The following is a 21071-nucleotide window of genomic DNA, read 5'->3' on the forward strand; positions in this document are numbered from 1 at the left end:
GCAGTCAATTTTACAAAACATAATGATGCTATATTGATTTGTTTTCCTTTAAAATCCACCGTAACTGGAGGGGTGGGGAGGAGAAGTGGGGGGGTCACTGATTCAAAATGCTATGTCTCTTCAGCCAGTCTCTTTTCTCTCCTGTATGACAAGGTCACAAAAAGTTAGGAAATTATGAATAATTCCAGGTGTAGAAACTGAATATACAGCTGTATACTAAAAGCGTGGTTTGGGAGTTCCCTGGTGGCATAATGGTTAGGATTCTGGGCTTTCACTGCTGTGGCCTGGGTTCAATCTCTGGTCGGGAAATGAGATCCCACAAGCCGCGCAGCGTGGTCAAAAAAAAAAAGCGTGGTTCATTTAATAAACATTGGCTGAGTGTCCACTAAATGTTGGGTGCTCTGATTAGCACTTAGGACATGGAGAAGAATAATATAATGCCTCGGTTAACAAGTGCAATGATTGAGTAAGAAAAGAAGAGGGCTTGGGCTACCCTGGTGGTGCAGTGGTTACGAATCCGCCTGCCAATGCAGGGAACACAGGTTCGAGCCCCGGTCCGGGAAGATCCCACATGCCGCGGAGCAACTAAGCCAGTGTGCCACAACTACCGAGCCCTTGTGCCCTAGAGCCTGTGCTCCACAACAAGAGAAGCCACCGCAATGAGAAGCCCTCACACCGCAACAAAGAGTAGCCCCAGCTCACCGCAACTAGAGAAAGCCTGCGCGCAGCAACGAAGACGCAATGCAGCCAAAAATAAATAAATAAATAAATAAAATTAAATTAAAAAAGAAGAGGGCTGAACACAGAATTCTTAGAAACACTAATATTTAAGGAGTGGTAGGAAAGACCCTGCAACAGTGACTGAGAAACAGCGATGGGAGAAGGGAGAGAAGAGGAGAGCTTTATTTTTTTTTACTTTTTATTTTAAAAAATATTTATTTATTTATTTATTTGGCTGCGCCGGGTCTTAGTTGCGGCACATGGGATCTTCGTTGTGGCATGCGGGATCTTTAGTTGCTGCACGTGGGATCTTCTTAGTTGCGGCGTGTGGACTTCTTGGTTGTGGCAGGCGGACTCTTAGTTGCAGCATGGATACAGGATCTAGTTCCCTGACCAGGGGTCAAACCCAGGCCCCCTGCACTGGGAGTGTGGAGTCTCAACCAATGGACCACCAGGGAAGTCCAGAGAGGAGAGCTTTAGAAAGGGCAGTGGTCAAGCAGGGCTGGGACTAGTGTGTGAGGCGAGTGACTGACTTGCTTCAGGTATGTATTTTTTTTTTTTTTGGCCGTGTGGCTTGTGGGATCTTAGTTCCCTGACCTGGGATTGAACCCGGGCCCCTGGCAGTGAAAGCAAGGAGTCCTAACCACTGGACTGTCAGGGAATTCCCTCAGGTATGAAATTTGAGGGGGCATCAAAATCTCAGTAACTAAATAATATTTCCTGCATTATAAAAAAAAGAAAAAATAATATAAAAATACACGATGAATAAAATATCAAAGTTTTAAATAAAGCTAGGATCTGACACTGCCTCACTCACGTCACCCTTTGGTCGAGTGGAAAATGTTGTCAAGTTAGTGACAACATTTTGGTGAGGTTAGTGTCATGAGTTATGGGGACAAAGCCAGATTGTAGATCCTGATGTTTTTCAAAGCACCACTTGTGGACCACTGGCATCAGAGTCAACCCAGGGCTCTTTTGAAAACGAAAGAGTCCTGACATACAGATGGCCAAGAGGCACATGAAAAGATGCTCAACATCACTAATTATTAGAGAAATGCAAATTAAAACTACAATGAGGTATCACCTCACACTGGTCAGAATGGCCATCATCAAAAATCTACAAACAATAAATGCTGGAGAGGGTGTGGAGAAAAGGGAACCCTTTTGCACTGTTGGAGGGAATCTAAATTGATACAGCCACTATGGAGAACAGTATGGAGGTTCCTTAAAAAACTAAAAATAGAACTACCATATGATCCAGCAATCGCACTACTGGGCGTATACCCCGAGAAAACCATAATTCAAAAGGACACATGTACCCCAATGTTCATTGCAGCACTATTTACAATAGCCAGGACATGGAAACAACCTAAATGTCCAATGATAGATGAATGGATAAAGAAGATGTGGTACATATATACAATGGAATATTACTTAGCCATAAAAAGGAACAAGATTGGGTCATTTGTAGAGATGTGGATGGACCTAGAGTCTGTCATACAGAGTGAAGTAAGTCAGAAAGAGAAAAACAAATACTGTATATTAACGCATATATGTGGAATCTAGAAAAATGGTACAGATGAACCTATTTGTAGGGCAGGAAGAGAGACGTAGATATAGAGAACGGATATGAGGACACAGAGGGGGGAGGGGAGGGTGGGACGAACTGGGAGATTAGGTTTGACATAAATACACTACCATGTGTAAAACAGATAGCTAGGGCTTCCCTGGTGGCACAATGGTTAAGAATCCGCCTGCCAATGCATGGGACATGGGTTTGAGCCCTGGTCTGGGAAGATCCCACATGCCGCGGAGCAACTAAGCCAGTGCGCCACAATTACTGAGCCTGCGCTCTAGAGCCTACGAGCCACAACTACTGAGCCCGCATGCCTAGAGCCTGTGCTCTGCAGCAGGAGAAGCCACCGCAAGGAGAAGTCTGCCCACTGCAATGAAGAGTAGCCCCACTCGCCACAACTAGAGAAAGCCCGTGCACAGCAACGAAGACCCAATGCAGCCAAAACAAAACAAACAAAAAACCCAGATAGCTAGTGGGAACCTGCTGTACAGCACAGGGAGCTCAGCTCAGTGTTCTGTGATGACCTAGATGGGTGGGATGGGGGGGGACGTGGGAGGGAGGTCCAAGAGGGAGGGGATATAGCTATACATATAGCTGATTCACTTCACTGTACAGCAGAAACTAACACAACATTGTAAAGCAATTTTATTCCAATAAAAAAAACAATAAAATAAATAAATTAATAAAAAAAAAAAGAAAAGAAAAATAAAGAGTCCAGGGACCCACCCTTAATCTACTAAATCAAAACCTGGTGGTGGGGTGGGGAGGCAGATTGGTTATCTGCATTTTAAACCTCTTTTATGCACACTAATGTCTGAGAATATTGGGGTTAACCTAGAGATGTATTCAGTGGATTCCCGTCAGACTGTGTTCAAGGCCTGAGTCTAATTAATAATTTTATCAATGATTAACTATAAGAAGAGAGAGCTGTGTTTACCTAAGCCTTTAGTTCTGCTTAGCTTCAGAGTCTCTGATTCATTCATTCCCTTGTTCTACAAACATGTATTAAGTACCCATTATGTGCCAGGCATGTGTTAGGTGTTAGAAATACAGAGAGGAGTAGAACAGATGTAATTCCTGCCCTTGTAGAGCTTACAATCCAGTGGGGGAAGTGAGATATTAAGCAGGTAATAACAAGATGTTATGACTATTAAAATAGAGGAAGTGCCATGAGTATATTTAACAGGGGAACCTAAGCTAGTCTGGGGCTCTGAAAAGGGCTTCCTGAGAAAGTGATGCTTGGATTGAGACCCGAATAATGGAGTAGGAATTAGTTAAATAAAGAGGAGGTTTAGGGAAGGGGAGAGGGTTCAGGCAAAGAGAAAAATACATAAGAAAAGGGTCTGAGATGAATCCATGGAGTGCTACAGGCATACAGAGCAGGAATATCCTGAAATCCACCCACGACTCAAACTATCACCATGATGGGCACCAAATCTGTCTTCAGCCTCAAGTCTGCTTCTGGGGCTCCTGAGCACAGGCACCTCAAACGCAACATGTCCCAAATCAAACTTATCTACCCCCAGACTCACTCCTTTCCTTGTATTCTCTTCCCACGTAATGATGTCCCATTCGCCTAGTTTCCCAAGCCAGAAACGTGAGAGTCTGTGGGAGACAAGTGGAGGTGGCAGCTGGGTTAACAGGTATGGAACTCAGATTCCAGAGGAATGTGGGTGGGGTACACATCTGAGAGTCCTCAAACTGGAGTGGTGTTGACATCCTGACAGTGGCTAGATCACTTAGGGAGAAGCTGAGAGCAAGCAGAAAAGAGGGCTGTGGCTGGAGTCCAGCAAACACCAACATTTAAGGCATGGCTGAAGAGGAGCAGGATGGACAGAAAGAAAGGAGAAAACCAAGAGAACTGGTATCAGAAACCACAGGAAGTGTGTGACAGTGTGTGTGTGTGAGTGTGTGTGTGTGTGTGTGGTGATATGGTCTATATGTGCTTCTTTTTGCTTTCCTTCTCTCTCTCTTTTTTTTTTTATTGAGGTAAAATTGACATAAACATTACATTAGTTTCAGGGAAGAATGTTGTGAGAAGTGGGAATGGTTGGCTGACAAATGCCACTGAGAGGTCACGTATAAGGTCTGAGGATGTGGTCACTGGGTTTCACAATTAGAAAAGCATTGGTAACCTTGGAAGACCTGCGTCAGTAGAGTGGAGGGGACAGAAGTCAGGCTGCAGTGGGTGTAGGAGAAAGGGAGGCGGGGAAGGTCAACAGCCTTTTCAACAGGCTTCAGCACGAAGGGCAGAAGCAAGGTGGAATATAGGTTCCAGACAAGGATTGAATTAAAATTTTAAGGTGGAAGAGATTTGAGCATACATAAATGCTGATGAAAAAGCTGGTAATGAGGCAAAAGTGAAGGCTATAGGAGAGAACGAATAAAGTCCTTGGGGAGATGGGAGGGGATTCAAGCGCAACACAGACAGAGTATTGGTCCTAGACAAGGAACACCCACTTCAACTCTGATGGGAGCAAGAGAGGTTAGCAGTGAGAATGAGGATATATTTATAGATTGGGAAGACAGGATGTTGAGGGAGTTCTTGACTTCAGGGATGGTATTTTGATCACTAGATGTCCTGTTCTAAAATCTGAGAGAGAATCAGGAGAAGAGCTCCCTCGACAATCTTTGTTCCTTTTCTCTTTTGAAGATTGCCTATTTGTTTTCCTGTTCAGCAAAGGATACGTGAGTCTAAGCCAGGTGGTCAAGCGGACCAGGAACAAGCTGGCTCCCTGGGAAAACTCCTGTTCCAGCTCAGGGGCAGTCTTGCCTTGGTTGGTTTCAATGAAATTGTTGAGGATGTGACTCCTTGTGACTTTGCCAGCATTGTCCCAATCCTGTAAAAAACTCAAGAGCCGGCTAATTGCTGCCTGCTCCTTTACAGAAGGCATGATCAGTGAGTCCTGAAGTTGGCTACGGAGGAGGGAAAACAGACAGGTTACCAAAGTACTCAGAACCATGCAAGGCCTGTAGTTACTCTGTGAGTTTTGCTTTTCCAGCAATCATCTGGAGGCAGGGTGAGCCTCTGTCACCCTCACGGATGTAGTGACGTTCAAAATACACCTCTAGGACTGGTCACCTGCTACTTGAACAGGGAGGATCCAGCTGTGTTGTCATGGAATTAAGAATATACAGTATAAATCTTTAGCTCTTTGGCTTCTCTGCTGGTGCCCGCAGCTAAAAGGACCACAGGCTCCAGGTGATATGCAGATGCTGCCTAAAACCACGGCCTCTCTTAGCCCTCACCTCACACAGCATCAGAGCCTGGGCCTTTAGAGACCCAGCCCCCGCTTACGCCAATCAGCCAAGGCAAAATGCTTCCTAATCTTGTACCTGTGGCCTTTAGACTAACTCTCTTAAAAACAACTTTTCAACAAAGTTAGTGGGAAGAAAAAGTTCTCATTCCATAGTTAGATTAATGGGCTGTGGTTTGTAGGAGTCTGTGTCCTTGGGAGAGTGTTTTCAGCGGGGGAGGGAAGGTTTAAAATAAACCCGTTTTCCAAAAATAGTTGTGATTGAAAGTGTTATTATCCATAACAAATGTTAGTGCTGATGGGAGAGAGGCATGTGTGATTCTTCTGTCTAACAGACAAGTGAAAGTCATACTTCACATTATCATGGGGTTTTCTGTGAGTTACAGAATATTTGTGAAACATTACTTGCAGGGCCATGATTGATATGGAGAAAACAGCTTGTGTAGGGGAGATGTGTATTTCACGAAGACTGTTCAACATGAAATTTACAGTCCCATAAAGTGCTTCTACATCTTCGCCAGAGATATAGTTAAAAGGACTTTACAGTCTGAAACATCTTAAAATTGGTTCTAAATTAACGTTTCCTCACATGTATTTGAGATATTGATGGGGCCCAACTCTCAGAATTTTATCAGGAAGCAATTGAGGCATGCTAAGACAGACAGACATACACACCAACCTCCACTGCTCCCCAGAGGACACCGGGTATGTGCTCCCAGGAAGGGTGTCCACGTAGCCTCAGGGATGGAGCCAACCACAATATCCTGTCAGCCTTAACAGCCAGGTGAATAACTGTGGATCAACCGAAACACAAAAATGACCAAAACCCCTCATGGGATCAGGCATCAATCATTGTGAATGACATTATAGCCCTAAGTCTGAGAATAACTTACAGAGGCCATAGCCACCTCTAACAGCCAAACTGGACTCAAGAAAATGGGGATGAGTGGCTGTTCTAGACCCCAGGAAGGAGGGGTTGATACACCACCAACAGCAGGAAAGCAGCCTGTGCCCCTCCCCTGCTGTGGTTGGACCGTTTGTTTCTAGGGTCAAAACTCAAAGTGCTATCAGAGATGCACCCAACGATTCTAGAACACCAAGGGTGGGAAACTTTCAGCTGGATGCTGCATATTATGGCCCCTCGAGGTTTCCTTGGATCTGTCTTCCCCATCAGCTTTTTTTTTTTTTTAAACAGGAAAAGAAAACTGACAAATGGCAGCTTTAAAGTCATAGTGATACAGCTGTAAGTCATATATATGTAGTAAAGCACTGTGCAAGGTGCTGAGGGAGGTGTGAAGAGGCGCACTGCACTGCCCTGGCCTGGAGGAGCTCCAAATCTCATAGTAGTGGGGAAGAACATGAGATTTAGAGTCAGACTGGGTTCAAGGCCCCACTGCCCACCTGACAAAGTAAAAGAGTTAAATAGTACCTGCCTCCCCCTTTTCCATCCTCCAGTCTCACTCCAGAGGCAACCACTTTCAACTCTTTTGGCTATTTCTTCTGGAGTTACTTCTATTTGTCCAAATAATGAGTTTATACTACTTGCTATGGGCTGAATTCAACAAATCCATATGTTCAAGCCCTAATCCCCAGTGCCTCAGAATGTGACTCTATTTAGAGATAGGGTCTTTAAAGAGGTAATTAAGTTAAAATGAAGTCATCAGGGTGGGCCCTAATCCAACATAACTGGTATCCTTATAAATGGAGATTAGGACAGGGACACATAAAGAGGGAAGGCCATCTGAAGACACCAGAAGGCAGCCATCTGCAAGCAAAGGAGAGAGGCCTCAGAAGAAACCAATCCTGTGACACCTTGATCTTGGACACCTTTATCAGAGGTACAGAACTGTGAGATAATAAATTTCTGTTGTTTAAGCCACCTGGTCTGTGCCACTTTGTCATGGCAGCCCTAGCAAACTAATACATTACTATTAGTTGATTCGTCAATTTTAGGCACTATTTATTTCTAATTCTGAGGAATTAGCTCTCTTGCACCACTCTAACCTCCATTTTTCTCCCCTCATTCTCACAATATAGTTTTCCACAATTTATAGTTAAATCAATAGTGTTTACATTATTGACCAAGTAAATAAGCACTGTTCATTCAAGCTGTAAACTACTATTACGTTTTCCTTCTCTTACAAGTTGGTTTTACCTGGAGTTCATAATTGTTTCTTTCTTTTTTTTTTTTTAAGAAGCTTTATTTTATTTTATTTTTTTAATTAATTAATAAATTAATTAATTTTTGGCTGTGTTGGGTCTTCGTTTCTGTGCGAGGGCTTTCTCTAGTTGTGGCAAGCGGGGGCCACTCTTCATCGCGGTGCGCGGGCCTCTCACTATCGTGGCCTCTCTTGTTGCGGAGCAGAGGCTCCAGACGCGCAGGCTCAGTAGTTGTGGCTCACGGGCCTAGCTGTTCCGCGGCATGTGGGATCTTCCCAGACCAGGGCTCGAACCCGTGTCTCCTGCATTAGCAGGCAGATTCTCAACCACTGCACCACCAGGGAAGCCCCCATAATTGTTTCTTTTTTCAATTGTTTAATTTTCTAAGTACTAGAGCTGTTTTCTTCCAAATATTCCAAACACATAGCAATGATCTTTCTGAATGTTCAACCCCTAACTGATCAGTCCCATCTTCTCCTTGGAGAACTCTGTCCCAAGGACGTCTGTCTTTCTGCTCCAGTTTGGACTGGCTGTTTGCTAAGCCTGGCGTACAAATGTTGTCCTGGGATTTCCTTTTGCCTGTCTTCTCTGTCTATTGCCCTATTTCCTGGATCCACCTTATCCTCCTTGGTTTACTCTCTCATTTTGTTGAAGCACATTCTCCAGTAGCTTCCTAAAAAATGAATTTTTTTCTGTGTTCTTGAAAATCTGAGAGTATTCTGACCTCATGTCAGATTGGTTGGGTGTGTAATTCCAGGTTAGAACAAGCTTCCCTCGATTGAGCATCCCAGGGTTGCTGTTGAGAAATCTGACATCATTCTGATTTCTGTGCCTTTGTCTGTGGCTTGTTTTTTCACTCTTGATGCTTTGAAAACCTTTTCTGAAATTGTACGGTGATATGCCTTGGTGCAGGTCTTTTACAGTTATTATATTAAGCCTTCTGTGCTGTGTCCTTCAGTTTTTGAAAATTTCTTTAACAGGCAACAACTAGACTTTTCATTGAGAAACTCACAAATGTCAGTCAGTGGAGGGTTTTTTTTTTTTTTTTCTTTTTTCCCCACCTGAGGTTCTCAGGGCCTCTGGAGAAGAGTTTTCTACTTTCCCAGGGAGGATGAGAGGGTAGGGGTGCTAAGTGCCTGGCTGCTGGCATCCTGGGGGTGGGGTGGGGGAGGGACTAGGGCTGCCGCCATGTAGTGTGTAAATCTTCCCTCCATCCCTCAGTTTTCCACCCTGTATCTCATCCCTGCCCTTCAAACCCTGCCTGAAGTCCCTGAGTATGGAGGCCTCCAGAGTTCCTCCTTATGCAGCAAGAGAGTTTAGAGTAGTCGTTTGGCTTTTGAGAGCGGAGCTCTGGGGCCGCAGCAAAGTGCTCTGCACACAGACTCCAGCCAAGCCCCCATGTTTAGCCCTGTACCTCACTGTTGACCTTCTGGAGTAACTCATGCTTCCAAGGCATTAAGCGTCTTGGAGATTAAACTGGGTGAGCTGATTTGCTTCTTGTTGGTAATCTCCCCTGTTTGGCAGCTGGTTTGTAACTTCTTAGGATGTTTCAAGCCAGGTAACACTCCCCCACCTGCCTTCTACTTCCATATATCTGTTGACTTTCATCTGCTGTTGCCTCCTTCTCTGAGCTTTTGTAACTTAATACCTTTTATATTTCTTTAGTGTTAAGTCAGCAAGGTTTTGAGAGGTAGGGGGAAATACAGGGGGGCAGCCATGTTTAATCAAGAGACTACAGCCACATATTTATTTTAATCTCAACTTTTCTTCAAAATAAGATTTGATGATGATTGAAAAAAAAAAAAACCCCAAAACCTAATAAGTACAGTTTTAAAAAGAATTAAGGAAAGAAAACTGGGAAAAGGGGAGAAACGTACCACTTTCAAGAGTTCATATTACATTTGTAGGCTTTATGACTCCCAAATCCATATTTTCAGCCTGGGCCTCCCTCCCAGGCTGAGAATATGATTAAATGAACACAGACGTCTTCCTTGGTAGGTTTCACATACTCTTCAAATCCATAAGTCCCAAACTGAACTCATCAAGCCCTCACCCCTGCTCCTTTCCCTATGTTGGTCCTATTTCAGTGACTGTTACCACTCTCCTAGTCACTCAAGAGCTATGTTGATGTAGTCCTCTCCCTTGCCTTCCTCATCCAATCTGCTGCCAGGTTCTGCCTATTATACCACCTAAATCTCCCTCAGATCAGTCTATTTAGCTTCATCTCCACTGCCACTGTTGTAGTTCACCCCCATCCCTCACATGGATCGCTGCAACAGCCTCCTAACTGATCTTCGGGTTTACCCCAACCTAATCTCCACAGTGATGCGACAGTCTTCTTTTTATATCATTAAAATAAAATGCGCTGGGCTTCCCTGGTGGCGCAGTGGTTGAGAATCTGCCTGCCAATGCAGGGGACACGGCTTCGAGCCCTGGTCTGGAAAGATCCCACATGCCGCGGAGCAAATGGGCCCGTGAGCCACAATTACTGAGCCTGCACGTCTGGAGCCTGTGCTCCGCAACAAGAGAGGCCACGATAGTGAGAGGCCCGCGCACCGCGATGAAGAGTGGCCCCCGCTTGCCACAACTAGAGAAAGCCCTCGCACAGAAACGAAGATCCAACACAATAAATAAATAAATAAATAAATAAATAAATAAATAAATAAATAAAATTAAAAAATAAAATAAAATGCGCTTTATTTTCTATACAATTTTTAAAGGATACACTCCATTTACAGTTATTACAAAATATTGGCTATATTCTCCAGGTAGTGATGTGAGATTCTTTAAAAAATACAAATCGGGCATATTTCCCTGCTTAAAACTCTCCAGTTGTTCCCCATTACCCTTCTTCATTCAGGCCGAAGAACGTCTTCCATCTAAGTTTTGCCACACCTGAAATATGAGTCTGTCCCCCCCTACCCCGCCCCCCATGTCACTGCTTCCAGTAGGAACTAAGGGAAGGCTGCCAGCTTCCCCATGCTTCACATACCATTCTCTAAAGTTCTCATACTGCTGGGACTTCCCTGGTGGCGCAGTGGTTAAGAATCCGCCTGCCAATGCCGGGGACACGGATTCGAGCCCTCGTCCGGGAAGATCCCACATGCCACGGAGCAACTAAGCCCGTGAGCCACAACTACTGAGCCTGTGCTCTAGAGCCCTCGAGCCACAGCTACTGAGCCTGCGCTCTAGAGCCCTCGAGCCACAGCTACTGAAGCCCACGCGCCTACAGCCCATGCTCCGCAACAAGAGAAGCCACCGCAATGAGAAGCCCGTGCACCTCAATGAACGGTAGCCCCTGCTTGCCGCAACTAGAGAAAGCCCGCGCACAGCAATGAAGACTCAACACAGCCAAAAATAAATAAATTCATAAAAAAAAAAAAAAGTCCTCATACTGTTTCTCAATCATTTCTTTTCCTCTGAGGTCAGGCGTCCTGTCCTTCCCCGTCTCCCTTGCCCCAGTGCTGATTTACTTGCCATTCCCTCTTGCACCCAAGTCCTCCTGTTTACCCATGAGCTGCTAGGCAATTTCAGCATCAACCTGCTCCATCTTCGTAATTTTGGCCAGCATCGTCCCTGGTACATCATGGATATTCAACAAGTGTTATTTAAATTGACATCCAACACACTGTGCTCATAATAAGCATTTTAATTTCCTTAACCCCACACAGTAATTAATTAAACAGATGTCCTGGGTGCCACTCCTAGCCAAGCACTGGGACTGGCATTGGTCAACGTAACAAATATATTTTTTGCCCTCAAGGTGCTTACAACCCTGAGAAAACCATAATTCAAAAAGAGTCATGTACCACAATGTTCACTGCAGCTCTATTTACAATAGCCAGGACATGGAAGCAACCTAAGTGTCCATCGACAGACGACAGGATAAAGAAGATGTGGCACATATATACTCAGCCATAAAAAGAAACGAGTTATTTGTAGTGAGGTGGGTGGACCTAGAGACTGTCACACAGAGTGAAGTAAGTCAGAAAGAGAAAAACAAATACCATATGCTAACACACACACACACACACACACACACACACATATATATATGGAATCTAAAAAAAAAACGTTCTGAACAACCTAGGGGCAGGACAGGAATAAAGACGCAGATGTAGAGAATGGACTTGAGGACATGGGGAGGGGGAAGGGTAAGCGGAACGAAGTGAGAGAGTGGCATGGAGTGGGCAAATGTAAAATAGATAGCTAGTGGGAAGCAGCTGCATAGCACAGGGAGATCAGCTCGGTGCTCTGTGACCACCTAGAGGGGTGGGATAGGGAGGGTGGGAGGGAGACGCAAGAGGGAGGAGATATGGGGATATATGTATATGTATAGCTGATTCACTTTGTTATACAGCAGAAACTAACACACCATTGTAAAGCAATTATACTCCAATAAAGATGTTAAAAAAAAAAAAAAGGTGCTTACAAACTGGTGGAGTAGAGAGAAAGGGAACCAGATGATTTTACTGAAAAGTGTAAAGCGCTCTCATGGGGGTAAATCCCAGGGTCTGCTGGGGCTTGTAGGAGAGGCACAAAATCTGGACTCTGGTGACCTTCATCCAATCCAGCATCCACACTCATGGTCCACAGCCTAAACTTTGTGAATAGCCTGGGAAGTCTACAATTCCGAGCTCCTTACCCTCCCACCTCTTCCATCTGTTCTCAGGAGATCTACTCTTGGGTTTCACAAAAAAGTTATAGGCCATTAGGCAGAAACGTCCTCACAGTCTCTTCCTTCTTCCCACGTTATGGTATCCATACCCATCCTTCTCTTTTCCTTCTTTACCCCTTTACCACAGCTCTACACCCACCCATCCTGCCTCCTTAGAGCCCCCACTCCATCCACTACTCCCTCTTCCGCTGGATCCTCAACTGCTCTCTTTAATTAGGCATTTTTTCTTGTTAACTTACTTAATTCTTGCCTATCCTAAAGCAAAAATAAGCAAAAATGAAAACAAAAACCACTTACCTCACCCTCTTGTCCCCCTGCAGTCACCTCTCTGGTTTTCTCCCTTCACAGAAAAGCTTCTTAAAAACAGTCTACACACTCTTTTCTGATCCTCCACGGACCAGTCTCTCCTCAACCCACTGCAATTCTGCTTCTCTCCACTCCCCGTTCACTTGCTTGCACATTCAGCCATGTCTCTGATAACCTCCTAATTGTCCAGGTCAATGAGGACATCTTAGTCCTTTGTTTACTTGTTCTGTTGCTGCAACAACTAACATCACTGACCATCCCTCCTGCTCAAAAGGCTTTCTTCCCTGATGCCTCTCCACCCTGACATCTTCTCTTGGACAGCCTGCATCCCTGGCTGCTGCCTCCCGCCATCCCATCTTTCGGTTTCCAGTGCCTGTCACATTGTACGTAAATCCTCAGTAAATTGTCTCCGACGTGACTAGGAGTCCTTCTGCCCCACTGTCAACCTTACTATCAGCGATTCCATTCAACATGAAAGTCAACAAATACTGAGAGACAAGTGTGTCCCATCCTTGGGTTAGGCCTCTAGGGATAATTGTGAGAACAAAACAAAGTTCCTTCCCTCAAGGGGTATGCAGTTTTGGGGTGGCATAGAGCCCTGTAAATAAACCATTTTAAGTCCAATAGTGTGGTAAGTGCTAGGATGGGGCAAGCACAGGATACTTTGGGAATGTGAGCGAGGGACACCTAACCTAGCCTTAGTTGGGGTGCGGGCTGTTATGGAAGATTTCCAGAGGAGATGCCATCCAGGCTGAAAGGCATCTGCAGCTAGCCAAGTGAAGAGGTGAGGAAGCTGTACTCCAGGTAGAGGGAATAAAATATGTGGAGGCTCAGAAGCGTGCGAGTGTAAGGTATATTTAAAGAATTGCGAGTGGAAGGCAGTGTTGCGTAATGGTTAGGAACACAGACACTGGAGTTGGATGATCTTCCACCTCTCGGCTATGTGACTTTATGCAAATTACTTAACCTCTCCAGGCTTCAGTTCTCTTACCTGAGAAGAGGGGATAATAATACCTCATAAGGTATCATGACCCTCATAAGGGTCAACAAACTGCCTAACATATAGGAAACCCTCAATAAAGCTTAGTTCTTATTTTCATTGCTGAGATTGTTCAGAGTGGCTGGAGCATAGTATGAGGATGGAAGCGGCAAGAGACGAGGCTGGGAAAATGGGTGGAGGCCAGAGAACAAGGGGCCCTTGATGCTCTGCTGCAGGGTCAGCACTCTACCCTGAGGGCAACGTGAGGGTTTTAAGTCAAGGGCTTTAAGTCAAGAGTGACAAGAAAAGACTTTGTTCTAGGAATAGCATCTTGACTCTAGTGTAGAAAGGTGATCAGAAAGGGGCAAGACTGGAGGCGGGGCACCAGTTAGGAAGCTGTTCCCATAATCTCGGCAAAAGATGCTGATGACACTAGGGTTGGAGAGAAGTAGAAACGCCACATAGGAAGGAGCGACAGGACCTGGTGACTGACTGTGGAGGATGAAAGGGGGAGGAATCAGGGAGGACGCCCAGATAACCTTGCTTCCTACTTCACAGAGAAAACAGGGCCCGGGCTTCCCTGGTGGCGCAGTGGTTGAGAATCTGCTTGCCAATGCAGGGGACACGGGTTCGAGCCCTGGTCTGGGAAGATCCCACATGCCGTGGAGCAACTAGGCCCGTGAGCCACAACTACTGAGCCTGTGCGTCTGGAGCCTGTGCTCTGCACCAAGAGAGGCCACGATAGTGAGAGGCCCGCGCACCGCGATGAAGAGTGGCCCCCGCTCACCGCAACTAGAGAAAGTCCTCGCACAGAAACGAAGACCCAACACAGCCAAAAATAAATAAATAAATAAATAAATTTAAAAAAAACAAAACAAAAACCAGGGCCCATCAGGAGCAACTCCCTTCTCTCCCTCCATTTTTTTTTGGGGGGGCTGTGCCACGTGGTTTGCGGGATCTCAGTTCCCCGACCAGAGACTGAACCCGGGCCACGGCAGTGAAAGCCTGGAATCCTAACCACTAGGCCACCAGGGAACTCCTTCTCCCTCTATTCATTTTTTTTTTTTTTTTTTTTAGCTATGTTGGGTCTTCGTTGCTGTGCGCGGGCTTCTCATTGCTGTGGCTTCTCTTGTTGCGGAGCACTGGCTCTAGGCGTGTGGGCTTCAGTAGTTGTGGCATGCAGGCTTCAGCAGTTGTGGCTCACGGGCTCTAGAGCGCAGGCTCAGTAGTTGTGGCGCATGGGCTTAGTTGCTCCGCGGAATGTGGGATCTTCCTGGACCAGGGCTTGAACCCGTGTCCCCTGCATTGCACAGGCGGATTCTTAACCACTGCGCCACCAGGGAAGTCCTCTCCTTCTATTCTTAACCTCACCACATGGGCACGCAGCCTTTCGGTGTGTGCTAGATTCTGCCCCTCTATATTCAATCTCTCTATCTCCTCTGAGTCCTCTTAAACTTGCTCGATCTCTGTCAACCCCAACAAATACATAAGCAAAGACTTTCCCTCAAGCTTCTACACTTCCTCCCTTCTTCACCCCCAAATTTCTCCTTCTGGCCTACAGGATAAAGTCTGAGCTCAATGTGGCATACAAGATCCTTCAAAACTTGACCCCAGCCTTGCCTCATCTGCAGTCACTTCCACGTTGCAACAGACACCAACTTCTCAACTCCCCAGGCCCTTCCAGGGCCCACTTGTATCTCAACCCTGCTCTGCCATCAGGAATGGCCAGCCTCCTTTTTGCCCTTTGGCTAATTCCCCAAGACAGCTAGGGGTTCTCAGGTCTGTGGTCCCACTTATGCCACCTCTTCTCCTGCTATGCTGTAAAACTTCACCATCCCTCCCACTAGAGTGTGAGTTCCTCAAGGGCAGGGGTTGGTCCTCCCTGTCTCTATGTCCCCAGGGCCTGCCTAATGCCTGGCACAAAATAGATGTTTAATAAATGCTCGCTGGGTGAATGAGTAAAGAAATCAGCCAGCTCCCGTTTAGACGGTTATATCTGAATGTTCATGATATGTAGGTCCATAAAACTACCAACTTCCCAAAGCTGCCATGTGCAGAGTGGCAGAATCTCCATCCAAGAAGGCCAGTGCATAGTCTATGAGGCATTTTACAGCTGACAGGAAATAGCAATGTCAGCAGCGGTGTCATCTTTGGACACTGAGGACAGGGATTCAGTGCCATGAATGGTCAGTTAAATTGTAATTGGAGTGAACTGTTCCTCTGCAAACCATACTGTTCTTTAGCTGCAGCCAAATGGCATTCAAGAAGGAGAGAAAATTTTTTGAAATGTCAAAGAAATCATTTCCAATTTGGTGCTCACAACCAGAGACTCTAATGATCAGTGGAAATGAGAAGCAAACAAATTAGCACTAATGGATAATGGCTTTTGGAAAAGAGGATTTAATTTATAGTCAACTGATCATGGCATGCAGCATGCAGTAAAAGTCAGTTTCACCAGCTTGATCATAAGAACCAGAGCACACCCAGAATGCCAGAGAAAAATATACGTATGCCATCATGCTTATTGGAAACTCTCTGTAAGTGGCAGCCAATTAAAATGGTCATTATTTTACCTTGGAGAGAAAATGGTCTGAAAAAATCAAAGCACATGAAATTAAAATCTGGATTAGGAACCTCGGTCCAAATTGGTTTGTTTGTGGCCTTCTAACCTTGGCAAGGTCTTCTGCAAGGACGACAAACCTACTTTGTCTTCAGCCCAGAGTGGACTCTTTGTTTTTAATTTCCTCTCCATCTTCAGAGGTGATTAATAAATCTGGACTCATCCATAAATCATTTCTATAGCAGCCAAATGGTTCTTCTTCGTGCCAGGAAACGAAAATCACAGAAATCTCAAAACCCTCAGCTCTTGTACTAAGCCAGAGGTCCTTAGCAACAAGTGAGAAGAGGTATTAAAAATCAAAAGGTCACTAGGTTTCGTTTCTAAATAAAATTTCTCAGAGCGCTTTTTTCCTCCTAAATCAAAAGACACATTTCTAAAAGCAAGAAGCCTCCAGGGCATGGGCTGCCAGCCTGGCTCCTTGTCCCCACGTGGCCTCGGAGATAAGGCAGTCACTGTCTCCTGTTCCTGCGGGTTCCACCTGCACAATGGGACAGAGGCCTTCTCCCAACCCGACTCTTCACTCTCAGCTCCTCATTCAGAGAGAGAGGGAGAAGAGATAGAGACAGAGACAGAAACATTCTCCTTTCAACTTCAGGCCCAGCCAAAGAGGGTGTCCTGGCCTTTACTTCCACCTCAGGGCCAAGTGCAACACAATTTGTCACTTTCTTCTCATAGAGAAGAAAGTGACAAATTCCTTCTGCTCCCCACTCATATCCTCTTCACAGACTCCATCTGCCCCATCTCTTCCCCACAGCCAGCCACCATTCCCTCCATCCTGTTTCCATAGACCATTTTCCCCATCTCCTTCCTGCAAAACCTACTGCCGTCACCAGCTTCCCAGACCTACCCTCATTCTCTACCCATGGACCCCCTTTTCCTCTCCCCAGACTCACTTCTGCCCCCAGCTCCACTCCACAGGCCTGGCTTCATGCCCTCCCCACAAAATGTAATTCTCTAGGTCAACCAGAGTCTCTCTGCCCATGTTCTCCTCACCCCTTCATTGCTCTATGCTTCATCTTCCTTGATCTGATTTCCTGTCCTTCCTTCCCTTCCCAACCTTCTTACTCTTCCCTGGAAAACTTTTGTTTCTGATCAGCAAAGTCTCCTCCACACTTAGCGGCTCCACACTCGCTCTGCCCACCTCCAGCCTGCCCCGGAAGCTGGCTCTTCCTCAGGGCGCCACTTCTGCATAGCTGACCCTGGAGGAGGCTGCTTATACTCTTAAACCCAAGGGATCTCAGGACTGGGAGAGGGGCTAATGTCTCCCCACCAAAGTCCAATTCAGTTCCTATTCTACCTGCTCTTTGTAAAAACCCTTGCTACTTTAGGGTCATGCCATTCAGCTGTATTGACCTTTGCCCCTCCTCTTGCTGTCATCTACAGACTCCAGAACAACCTGCTTTACTGGTACCTGGCTCACAAGCATCCTCTTCCCTTTTCCCTCCTCAAGTCCTGCCATCATCTGGGGGGATTTCAATGGCCATGTCAACATCTTGGCTGTCTTCTGTATTCCACTTTGGCCACCTGCTACCATGGCCATACCCTGGACCCTGTCATCACTTGAAACTACTCAAACTTCATTACTCCACTTTCTCATAACTCTCTCATTCAACTGTTTCCAAGGTATGGGTTCTCTGACTTCATTGGGACCTCCAGCCCATAACACTTTTACTCTCTCCTATACAGTTTAGGGTCTAAGATCCACCATCTCAACCACTCTTTTGCCAGGATCCTCAACTTCCTTGTCCTTTGTCCTTCCATTTCATCCACCTGATAAAATTCAAACCTGGATCAACTCAATTCACCTCTCTGCAGCCACCAGTAGATGGCTGAATATTGTTGGGGGAAAAATACATAGCACACAACCATGCAGACTGCTGCTGCTACAAAATAATGGTCACCAACCTCAATAGGGCTCATAACTGCCCAGAAAGCTGTATGCTACCTCAGTTATCTTGCTCCCATTCTCCACTGCAGCTATTTCAATCCTTCTCTGCTGGTCTCAAATCTTGCAAATCATCTCCAGTCCCTTTCTCCCTGGCTGATACCATGTCCTTATTCCATAGAAAAAATAGGAACCACCATACAAGAATTCTCTCAAGTTCCTGCCACCAAATCTACTAATGTACTAATCTCACATGCCTCCTTTCTGTCACAGTGCAAATGTCCCTCTAAGTGAACTTCTCCACTAATGCTTTGGATCCCCTACTCAGGAGTCCCCAACCCCACGGGCCGCGGACCGGTAGCAGTCCGTGGCCTGTTAGGAACCGGGCCGCACAGCAGGAGGTGAGCGGCGGGCAAAGGAGCGAATCTTCATCTGCCGCTCCCCATTGCTCCCCACCGCTCGCATTACCGCCTGAACCATCCTCTCCTCTGCCCCATACATGGAAAAATTGTCTTCCACCAAACCGGTCCCTGATGCCAAAAAGGTTGGAGACTGCTGCCCTACCTTACTCTTTTTCTGGGGGCGCCACTCTCTGTTATCTCTTTTTCCCTATAATATTATCTTTTTCTCTTTGCTGGATCCATGCCAACAGCATTTCTCCCATCTGAATAAAAACCTGCCTCTCCTTCCAGCTATTTTCTTCTCTCTTTTTGCCTCTTAAAGAGCCAAACTTCTTAAAAGTGTAGTCTTCACTTCCTCACCTTCCCACCCACTTCTCAACTCACTGTAATTCGACCTCAGCTCCCACCACTCCACTGAAACTGCCTTTACAACCACTTCCTTGTTTCTAAAACCAGTGGATTTTTTTTAGACCTTATTTTACTTGATTAGTCATCAGCCTTCAACACTTTCCTCTCCTGGTTTCTGGGAAACCACGTTCTACTACTGATTAATTAACCACTGTGGACACTTCATCTCAATTATCTTTGCAGAACCTCAAATGTAGGTGCTTCTCAGGGCTCTGTCCTAGGCCCTCTTCTCTTCTTACTCTACACATACTCCCTGGGCAAGCCCAACAAATCAATCCACTCGTGTGGCTGCCATATAAGGCACAACAGACTACACATTTTAATTTCCAGTTTAGACTTATCTTGCAAACTCCAGTCAGGCATACTCAACTGCCTCTTGGACACCTCCACTTGGATGTCCCACTGGCACGTCCCACTGGCACCTCAAACTCACCATGCCCAGAACTGACCCTCTCCTAAGAACTCTCCTTTCTGTTTGCCCAAGGCAGGAATTCAGAAGTCATTCTTCATTTTTCCTACTTACCCCATGTCCAACCAGTCACCAAGTCCAGTTCTTTTAAACTCGTAAGTGTCTAAGGAATCCATCCCCTTTTCTTCAATCCTGTTACCTCTCCATGTTTCAGGCCACCATAATCCTTCCCCATTACTAAAACAACTTCCAAAACTGGTCTCCCTCCTTCTCCCAATCCCCAATCCATTCTCTTCATTGATCTTTCTAAAACACAAATCTGATTTTTACTCTTCCACTTAAAGCCCTGCAGCCTCCCCATTGTCCTTAGGATAAAGTCTAAGCTCTTGTGCTCATTGGTGTAAAATGCATTGGAAATTTTTTCCATCAGTAAGATCTACCCATAAGTTCAGAGCTGAGTGTGGTATCAAAGACCCTCCAGAATCTGGGCCTACCTGTTCCTCCAGGATTGCTCTCCCGTTAGTCTCTTCTCTGGCCAGGAAATGCTCAGAATTCCTGGCACCGACCCCTCACTTTCCTCTCTTTTTATAAATTTATTTATTTATTTTTGCCTGCGTTGGGTCTTTGTTGCTGCACGTGGGCTTTCTCTAGTTGCGGTGAGCGGGAGTTACTCTTCGTTGCGGTGCGCGGGCTTCTCTTGTTGTAGGGCACAGGCTCTAGGCACGCGGGCTTCAGTAGTTGTGGCTCATGAGCTCTAGAGCACAGGCTCAGTAGTTGTGGCTCATGGGCTTTGTTGCTCTGCGGCATGTGGGATTTTCCCCGACCAGGGCTCGAACCCGTGTCCCCCGCGTTGGCAGGCGGATTCTTAACCACTGCTCCACCAGGGAAGCCCTCACTTTCCTCTCTTTGAGCCCTGTAAGTTCTCATGTCTCCACAAGTCTTTCAAAGCCCAGCTCAAGAGCCATCAGCACTGCCATAAATGCCCCTCTAATTCTGAGCTCCTAAAATCCTTAGGGCCTACTCTTCTTGTAGTACTTATCCCTTGCACAGTATTGCAGTTGGCTCATGCATGATTTCTCTCCCTCTCCTTTTAAGACTTATGGAAGTCAGAGCCAAAAACCTAATCCTCACTAGAGTCCACCTATGTAACAGGTAGTCAGTAAATATTTTTTAAGCGCGTGGATAAATTTAAGAAAACTGTACCCCCTAGCCCCTTTATGTCCCGCACGAACAGGGCAGTCTCTAAAGTATTCGCTAGAAAATAGCACCTCCTTTGCATCCTGCCCACCTCACCAGTCAGAATATTCCTCGACCAGCTGGGTGGAGGATGGGCTGGCACGCATTCCTGTGGCCGTTTTGTACGGTTTTCTACCTCCAGCCCTCGGAGCTGCGGCTGGTAGAGGATAGTAAAGATAGCTAGATGATGTAAGTCAAAGGGCACTGCTGTCCACCCGGTACGACAAGACACGGTTAGGAAGGAAGACCCTCCCCAACCCCAGAACACAGCAACTCTCCCGCAGACCCTCTTACCTACACAGGAGAGTAGGGACTCTTCCTGACCGGCGTCTTGGCTGGCCAATACCTGATCCTGATCAAGCAAGCCAGCCAATGGCTGAGGGCCAGGGATAGACTGGGGCGGGGCATGGTTGCTAGGGCCGAGCTAGCAGGGTGC

At 46.1% G+C, this 21071-nt stretch overlaps 1 protein-coding gene across 14 annotated transcripts in view; it reads right to left on the bottom strand.

Annotated features, from left to right (window-relative positions):
* ARMH1 (armadillo like helical domain containing 1) overlaps positions 1-21071 on the bottom strand; it is a 96905-nt gene that overhangs the window by 64006 nt on the left and 11828 nt on the right. For 11 of the 14 annotated variants that reach the window (XR_014236621.1, XR_014236622.1, XM_082364552.1 and 8 more), the window contains exons 1-2: positions 6233-19887; positions 4985-5212 (exon numbers count right to left, since the gene is read on the bottom strand). Coding sequence is in view for 11 of the 14 variants with exons in the window: in XM_082364552.1 (XP_082220678.1) it covers positions 4985-5190 (206 nt within the window). In the remaining 3 variants the exon portion in view is untranslated. Of the gene's footprint in view, positions 1-4984; positions 5213-6232; positions 19888-20929; positions 21019-21071 lie in introns of those variants that run through there. The other 3 variants (XM_082364556.1, XM_082364555.1, XM_082364560.1) reach the window with 3 other exon arrangements.

This window comes from Balaenoptera borealis (assembly GCF_965194805.1).
Source record: "Balaenoptera borealis genome assembly, chromosome: 1".
NCBI classification, from domain to species: domain Eukaryota; kingdom Metazoa; phylum Chordata; class Mammalia; order Artiodactyla; family Balaenopteridae; genus Balaenoptera; species Balaenoptera borealis.